At 34.6% G+C, this 8,317-nt stretch overlaps 1 protein-coding gene across 1 annotated transcript; it reads right to left on the reverse strand.

Annotated features, from left to right (window-relative positions):
* Positions 1-4,995: 4,995 nt before the first annotated feature.
* On the reverse strand, positions 4,996-6,540 carry LOC110018315 (protein GLUTAMINE DUMPER 2-like). Its single transcript, XM_020715594.1, has 2 exons — positions 6,249-6,540; positions 4,996-5,201 (listed from the first exon to the last, which is right to left on the reverse strand). Exons 1-2 carry the CDS (start codon positions 6,518-6,520, stop codon positions 5,057-5,059), a joined length of 417 nt encoding a protein of 138 aa, XP_020571253.1. The 5' UTR covers positions 6,521-6,540; the 3' UTR covers positions 4,996-5,056.
* Positions 6,541-8,317: the final 1,777 nt, after the last annotated feature.

Consider the following 8,317-nt stretch of genomic DNA (forward strand, 5'->3'; position numbering starts at 1 on the left):
CCACTTCAATTGGGGTTTCATCAGGTCATACTGATTTTCCACCATTGGTTTTTTTTAAAGCCTCTAACTTTTTTCTTACTAATATAATAGTAAAAATAAAATGTTTTATTATAATTAACGATATTAAAATCATTAAGATCAATCTTATTTTCAGAAACATCATTAAAAAGTTTTAAAATGTTATATATATATACCTAACACCTTCAACTTTTACAAACAAACCACATTACCTATGAAATAAATTTTCATACATACTGCTCAATACTTATGTATATAGTTAGCTAACACTTGAGCTTTAATTTTTATCAAGACTATCATTCATACCACTCAACTCTTATTTATAAACATACCTAACTCCTAAACCTCAATTCTTAGATACAAACCACAATTAAAAAGTAAAAAATAATGGTGCAAATAAACATACCTTCCTCAATGTTTTTAGTAGAAGCGGAAAAGAAGGATGAGAAATATGTGAGTTTTGATTGGTGATTATGCGTTCGCACCTTGTCGTCCCAGCTAGCTCTAATGACGATCATAAAACTCGAGCGGTGTTGTTCGGTGAGGATGTCGAGAGAGAGTTTTGAAAGGCAGGGTGCGAGGGTTTCGGGTGAGGCAGAGAAGGTGCAAGGGTTTCAAGGAGCACTGTGGGAGGGAAGAAGAGTAGGAGGCGTGAAGGAGGAAAATAAATCGGAGAGCGCGGGATGAGTTTCTTAAGTCTAATGTGTTGGCTTTTACGTCAAATTTGTGATGATTTTTTTAATGCTATTAAGTAAAGCTTTATCATCGATTTTGTTGGTGCAAATTCGGCTCAAAAGCTCATACACCGTCAGTGAAAATTTTGGTGTTTTTTGTGTCAAATATTCAAACGCTAATCTTACGAAATTTTTTCGCATACAAAATAAACAATTTTTGTTGTATATCTGTCACAAAATCTGATTCAAATATATGCGTTAAAATTTTCTGACACAAATTTCAAATGCTATTTGCCTTATCTCCTTGTGTTCCTTAAGATTCGTGCGGTCATATTTTTATACACATATTTAGTTTCCTGATTCCCTTACTTTTTGAAAGTAGTAACTGCGATAAGAATAAAAGAATTAAAGACAAAAATTAGCTTATTTATTGCGCAATAAGTACCTTTAGTAATTAAACTTTTTGGATTTTTATGCCCAGAGTCTCTATAAGTAAGACGCGAACAACACTTCTTCACTACTCTTTCCGATCAGTACTTCTCCATAAATCCCTATAAAATTAATTAATGTTTATGAGGTTTAGTTATTTTTTATTAAATTTGATTGAAATTTATTATATTTTATATAATTGGTTAAAATTGGTTGAAATTTGATTAAGATTTATTATAAGTTAAATTAAATTCATTATATTTCATTAAAATCAATTAATGTGGGTTGAAATTTGATTAATGTGTTTTGAATTTAGGTTTGAGCTTTTAAGTTTGGGATTGTTTTTTCTTAATCATGAATTTATAAGATTTGGAATGAAAATTAGGGATTTAAAATGAGGATTTGATAAAAGATTTAAGGTTTAGATTTGAGTCGAAATTTGGATTTAAAGTTTGAGCTTGAGCAACAAGTAAGTTGAATTTATGTTTGAATTTGAGACATAGGCAAGTCGAATTAACTTTGATCTTGAAATCATCGTTGGATTGGATTTGAGTTTGATTTGTGTTTAAATAGATATGAAATTGAGTTTCATATGTGATTGAGCTTAATATAGGATTAAGTTTGATTTTAGATTGAGTTTGATTTGAATTTTGGAATGTACTCTAGACAGGGGATAGAAAATGCTAGAGGGATTTCAAAATGGATGTGAAGCCTTAATCCAGTTAATTCTAAAAAAAAGGAGGCTAAATGGGTGGTATAAAAAAAAAATTAGGAGTAATGCCTGAGTCAATATGTACATTGCTTTCCATCATCCTGGGTGTATTAGCATCCTTAGACTATTAACCAACTAGATAATAAGAGGTCTCCTTTATTATCTTAGCATTGAATAAGATAAACATTTATACCATTTAGTGGTTTGAGTACCTTCGCTAGTAACCATTGGTTACTTCATCCTAGGGTATCCACATAATCTAGGGGGATAAGGTTGTTTCTTTTATATGTCATAGTCCTTAGTACTATCTATTGAGTACCTAGTATATTATCCTAGGCTTCTAAACTGAACTACTCTACAGTATGTGTGGTCCTCAATTTTATTTCTACATTGGCTAACCTTAGGTTTATTGGTTTATCTTAGACGTGACTTCAGACAATTTAGAGATGAAGAACGAAGCGTGCAACAGGATCCCGAGATTCGCCCGCCGAAGCAAAAAGTTAAAGTTACCACCTTCGCCGCTAAACGGACTTCGAGATGAGGAATCACTTCGTCAACCACGCGCGCGATCCTTGCCAGTGAGACGTGATCCTCTCAAGCTCTGGTCACAGTTGCTTTGTGAGTTCAGTGTTTCTACGCTGAAGGACTTCGAGACGTCAAAGTAGAAGAACAGAAAGGCGGAGTTCCGGGTCTCTGCGTCAATCTTGATCCGGTCTGTGCCGAAGGACTTCGAGGCGACGACGGATACGATACACAAGTCAATTAATTGAAGGCCCTTGTGGATCAGAAGCTCTAAAACCATGAAAAAAGTGGAAAAATATAAGAGGGCTTATTCTTATTGTTGTAAAGAAGGGTATAAATACCTATTACAGGACTTACTGGTAAGAAAAATAATAAAAATAGAATACAGTAGACAAGGAAATGAATAATAACAAATATAAGAGGTAGCTAATCTCTCTAATTAAAGAGAGAAATAAATAGGAAGTAGATAGAGATTCCTAAGTTCTCTCGTACAATTTATAACTCTCTAAATATAGACTTACAACAAATGTATGAAATATAATCATAATTATTTACAAGATCTTTCAACATCATTCCACTGCTTGTGTATTTCCCCATTATTCTTCTAATCGCAAATGACATCATTTTTATAATCCCCATTTAGGCAAAATCTTAGTCAACCGCCAAGTCAACTTCAATGATACAACACTCCTTTACAAAAACTTAACTCAATCGCTATTGCCACCAACACTTACTACCTCATAGTAGCCCTCACCCCTTACACTAACCCCTACATCCATTACACTCTCACTTCCAGCGGCCAATCAACTAACTCTCCTCACACATTTCTCATACGTTTTTTAGCCCCATGATTAGAGCTCGTGCCAAGTGCCTAAAATTCTAGAGTCCCCGCGCCACGGTGGGATCAAACTCTTGACTTGAGGGGACCTAAGTGACCCCGCCACCAACAGACCTAAGTGACCCCGCCACCCACCCAATATATATATATATATATATAGTTCAAGGCTATAGAGATTTATAACCAATTAAAAGTATTAATTAAGAAAACAGAATAAAAATTATTAAATTAGATTCAAATAATGTTTTAATATAAACAATAACTTTTAAATATTGTCCCATTCCTTAACATCTTATAGCTACATGATTAGGGTTGTCAAAATGACTTCTTGTTTCTGAACGACTCATGTTCGGTTCGTAAAGCAAACGAGCTGAGCACGAACACACCTTTTGAACTCGAAATATAAACGAGCCGAACAAGGCTCAACTCGTGTTCGACTCATTGACACCCTTAATTTATGAAGAAAACCACAAATTTTAATTTATTTATTTTATTTTTATTGTTGAACATAGTCGATTTGGATCAATCAACCATCTAATATCATTTTTATCTTTTGCTAGAAACCTCCTGCCGAATACTCAAACATCACCTCTGGGCAGTTCACATGAGCACAATTCATTAATAATAGTTGCTTTATGTAAAGTTTGTTGGATGAGGCGACTCGAAGGCGCGGGGTGGAGATTCCTAGAAAGTTAATAAAGATAAGACTGAGGGAGCATTTATTTTCTTCTCTTACACTTATTTCTTTTCTTTCCTTGCTGATCAAAGAATTTGACTTATCGACAAATAGCATTTACGCTGCTATTTATCGATTATTAAAATCTAAAGCATCAAGCTTAGTAAACAAGCATTTGGTTTAGGCCAAATCCACTAACGCGTTGTCTACAACTTTGTTATTTTATAATGAGGAGGGGGTGGCTGGCGAGCGGTGGTCGACGGTAGATGACATTTATGAAGGTCGGATGTCATCACCGAGTCTTTAGTCCAAAACAACACTGAAATTTTGCTTCTTGTCCACCTCTCTCAAGTGAAGAGGGGGAAAAATCATAGCCTTTGAGGTAGGGGTATTTTGGTCTTTTGGCCAATAACTTTCCCAGCGACCTGATCAAATGACTCACATTGATCCCCTTGAATCATTGAGTTTTTTTAATAAATTGATGGCCCTAAAACCTTAAAATTAAGCGAGCTTATGCTCGTTGAATTTTTTTCGCCGAGACTCTTGATTTGAATATATATCAAATTTGGAGTTCATTCAACCATTCAATTGAACATCCTAAACCTGTAAATGTGCTTTAATGGCTTGACATGTAGTTGATTGGAATAATTTTGGAATCACTAAGTTTGTTCTATCGAGATGCTTAGTTTGACTACAAACTTATTGAAATTGAGGTCTTAATCATTAATTTGAATCCGTAACATTTCTTGCAAAAAAATATCTCGTGATTCATGTTAAATGCTAAAATTTCTTGACCGCGCATCAATCTCCTCGAAAATAAAAATTTAAAGCAAGTAAAGTGTAATAAAATTCTCAAAATATTTTGAACAATATAATTATAAAATTGAAAACCTCTCTTAATCAAAATAGGCCTTTACCCCATGTTTGCTTGGGCCAAGCTGATTTCAACCCACTTCAAAAGAAGATCAGTCTTATCATCTAATCCTAAATTTTCCAAAAATTCTCAGAACTATAAGATTCATCATCTCACACATGACGCAAAACAAATGCATGTTACTAAATCAAAAGAGTTAAAGCTCAATCTATCAGAGTAAAAATACAGCATGCAGCACAAAATTTACCCGGCAAACAAAAACTCAACTGAAAAAACAAGTAACAAAATGCACAAACTCACTATTTTACAATATCTATCGTGAAGAGCTAGTAGATATGGCAGACAGTGGATTTGCCAAGTAAGTAGGCAGTTCATCTCCGGCCATGATAACCACCACTCCCCGCTCCATCTCCGTCGTAGAAATCTCAGACTTCTCTGGCCGGCTCGCCGGCTGGCGGCTATTTGGTTTAGGCCAAATCCACTAACGCGTTGTCTACAACTTTGTTATTTTATAATGAGGAGGGGGTGGCTGGCGAGCGGTGGTCGACGGTAGATGACATTTATGAAGGTCGGATGTCATCACCGAGTCTTTAGTCCAAAACAACACTGAAATTTTGCTTCTTGTCCACCTCTCTCAAGTGAAGAGGGGGAAAAATCATAGCCTTTGAGGTAGGGGTATTTTGGTCTTTTGGCCAATAACTTTCCCAGCGACCTGATCAAATGACTCACATTGATCCCCTTGAATCATTGAGTTTTTTTAATAAATTGATGGCCCTAAAACCTTAAAATTAAGCGAGCTTATGCTCGTTGAATTTTTTTCGCCGAGACTCTTGATTTGAATATATATCAAATTTGGAGTTCATTCAACCATTCAATTGAACATCCTAAACCTGTAAATGTGCTTTAATGGCTTGACATGTAGTTGATTGGAATAATTTTGGAATCACTAAGTTTGTTCTATCGAGATGCTTAGTTTGACTACAAACTTATTGAAATTGAGGTCTTAATCATTAATTTGAATCCGTAACATTTCTTGCAAAAAAATATCTCGTGATTCATGTTAAATGCTAAAATTTCTTGACCGCGCATCAATCTCCTCGAAAATAAAAATTTAAAGCAAGTAAAGTGTAATAAAATTCTCAAAATATTTTGAACAATATAATTATAAACTTGAAAATTTCTCTTAATCAAAATACGCCTTCACCCCATGTTTGCTTGGGCCAAGTTGATTTCAACCCACTTTAAAAGAAGATCAGTCTGATCATCTAATCCTAAATTTTCCAAAAATTCTCAGAACTATAAGATTCATCATCTCACACATGACGCAAAACAAATGCATGTTACTAAATCAAAAGAGTTAAAGCTCAATCTATCAGAGTAAAAATACAGCATGCAGCACAAAATTTACCCGGCAAACAAAAACTCAACTGAAAAAACAAGTAACAAAATGCACAAACTCACTATTTTACAATATCTATCGTGAAGAGCTAGTAGATATGGCAGACAGTGGATTTGCCAAGTAAGTAGGCAGTTCATCTCCGGCCATGATAACCACCACTCCCCGCTCCATCTCCGTCGTAGAAATCTCAGACTTCTCTGGCCGGCTCGCCGGCTGCCGGCTCTCCACGGCCAATGATCTGTGTTGGTAACAGGCAAGAAGTATGAGTGCCACGGCAATGAGCACCATCATTGCTGCCAGTCCTCCAAAGAGATAAGGTATTGGAGATTGCCATGGCTGGAATCCGTCGGAGCTTGATAAGCTGCTCTTTGGTCTCATCTCTCTCTCTCTCTCTCACTCTCGTGGGCTAGTTTGACAAAGAGGAAGAAAGCCAAGGCCGCACGTTTGCATTTAGACCCCCCGGAACACGTTTTTAGTCTAAGACAACCCGAAGCATGTTATGTACAAATCAATCACCCTCTTTCATCCATATTGCAAATTCTTACACAAGTACAAAAACTCATAGTATTTTGTTAAATTATTTGGATGATTAATTTGAAAATATCAATGTTTGGGATGATCTTTACCTCTTATATTTTTGAAAATATCAATGTTTGTAAGATCAATGACATTGTTATGTTCATTAAATTTGCTATTTATGGCCGTATAATGCAGTATAGATAAACCAATTCATGACGTTAATATATCTTTTCAAGGGTGTAAAAATGCGCATATTTAAAAGTTTGAAACGTATAGTTCATGTATTATTTGTATTTTATACATATATATATTCATCAAAAGTATATATATTCATCAAAAGTAGACAATGCGTTAGCTGATTTGGCCTAAACCAAAAGCTTGTTTACTAAGCTGGATACTTTAGATGTTAATAATCGACAAATAGCAGTATGTGCAGTAATGGAAATTACGGCGAAGGTTACTTCATTTCTGTGAAAAAGGTGAAACACATGATTCATTTCATACGTCCGGACACTTTTTTTCCTTCATTAGCAAGGAAAGAAAAGAACAAGTGTAAGAGAAGAAAATAAATGCTCCCTCCGTCTTATCTTTATTAACTTTCTAGTAAATCTCCACCCTGCGCTTTCTAGTCGCCTCATCCAACAAACTTTAATTGTTCTTTTAATTATTCATAAAAATATTGGATTAAATCAAGAAGACATTAGATGGTTGATTGATCCAAATCCATCATGTCCAACTAAAAAAATAAACTAATAAATCAAATTTTGGGGTCTATTATATATATATATATATATAAATAATCACTAAACTTTTATTATCAAACAAGAATCTCAAACATTTTGAGCAATAAGAAAGATTCCAATTTTAAATTCAAGATGAAGCGGGGGACCTATTTTTAAGTAATTTATAGTTAAATTGAGCATTTCAGCAAGACGCACCAAAATGAACATGAGTAAGTAACCTGAATTCAATTGAGCCCAAATTAAACATTGCAAGTATTTGAAAATTTTGAAAAATTAATCGGAGGACCTATAAACTCCAAAATTTGACATGCTTATTATAAAATAGAGCATTGAGGAATCTAATGAGCTAAAGCTCATTCATGTTCGATGTTATTAAATAACTTAAATGCTGAAAAAATGATGCATGATCAAAAGAATCAACACGGATCGTCGGTGGTTTGAAAAGTTAGGCCAAAACGACAAAAACACGTTTGATGAAGCTACAATCTAAATTTAAATAATTATGTGGTTATATAACTAATTGTTTCATCTTCATCTTCTTAAACAATATTTTACATGCCAAGCCTACAGTGATGATGTTTTTGTTAAGTATTAGTGCTTCATTAGTATCATATGTATCATTACCTGTAATGGAGTGTGCAGGCTTATTAGATTATTCTCCACTAACTAGAGGTTGGGTTTATTATAGTTTGAAATTGTTCCTAGTTGGTCCATTTCATTTAGTTGAATTTGGGAAGATGCATTAAATTGGTATCACAGACATAAATGACGGGCAGGGGGAAATTACCGTTGGTCATCTCCACCTCAGCAGTAGGTTTGATATTTTGCCTGCAAGTTAAAAAGTAGTGTAGAAGTATGGTGGCTGCAACTAATACAATCCAGGCAGTGCGAAGAAGAAGGAAATGTTAGGAAT

This window comes from Phalaenopsis equestris, unplaced genomic scaffold, assembly GCF_001263595.1.
Source record: "Phalaenopsis equestris unplaced genomic scaffold, ASM126359v1 Scaffold000008, whole genome shotgun sequence".
Classification (NCBI taxonomy): Eukaryota; Viridiplantae; Streptophyta; class Magnoliopsida; order Asparagales; family Orchidaceae; genus Phalaenopsis; species Phalaenopsis equestris.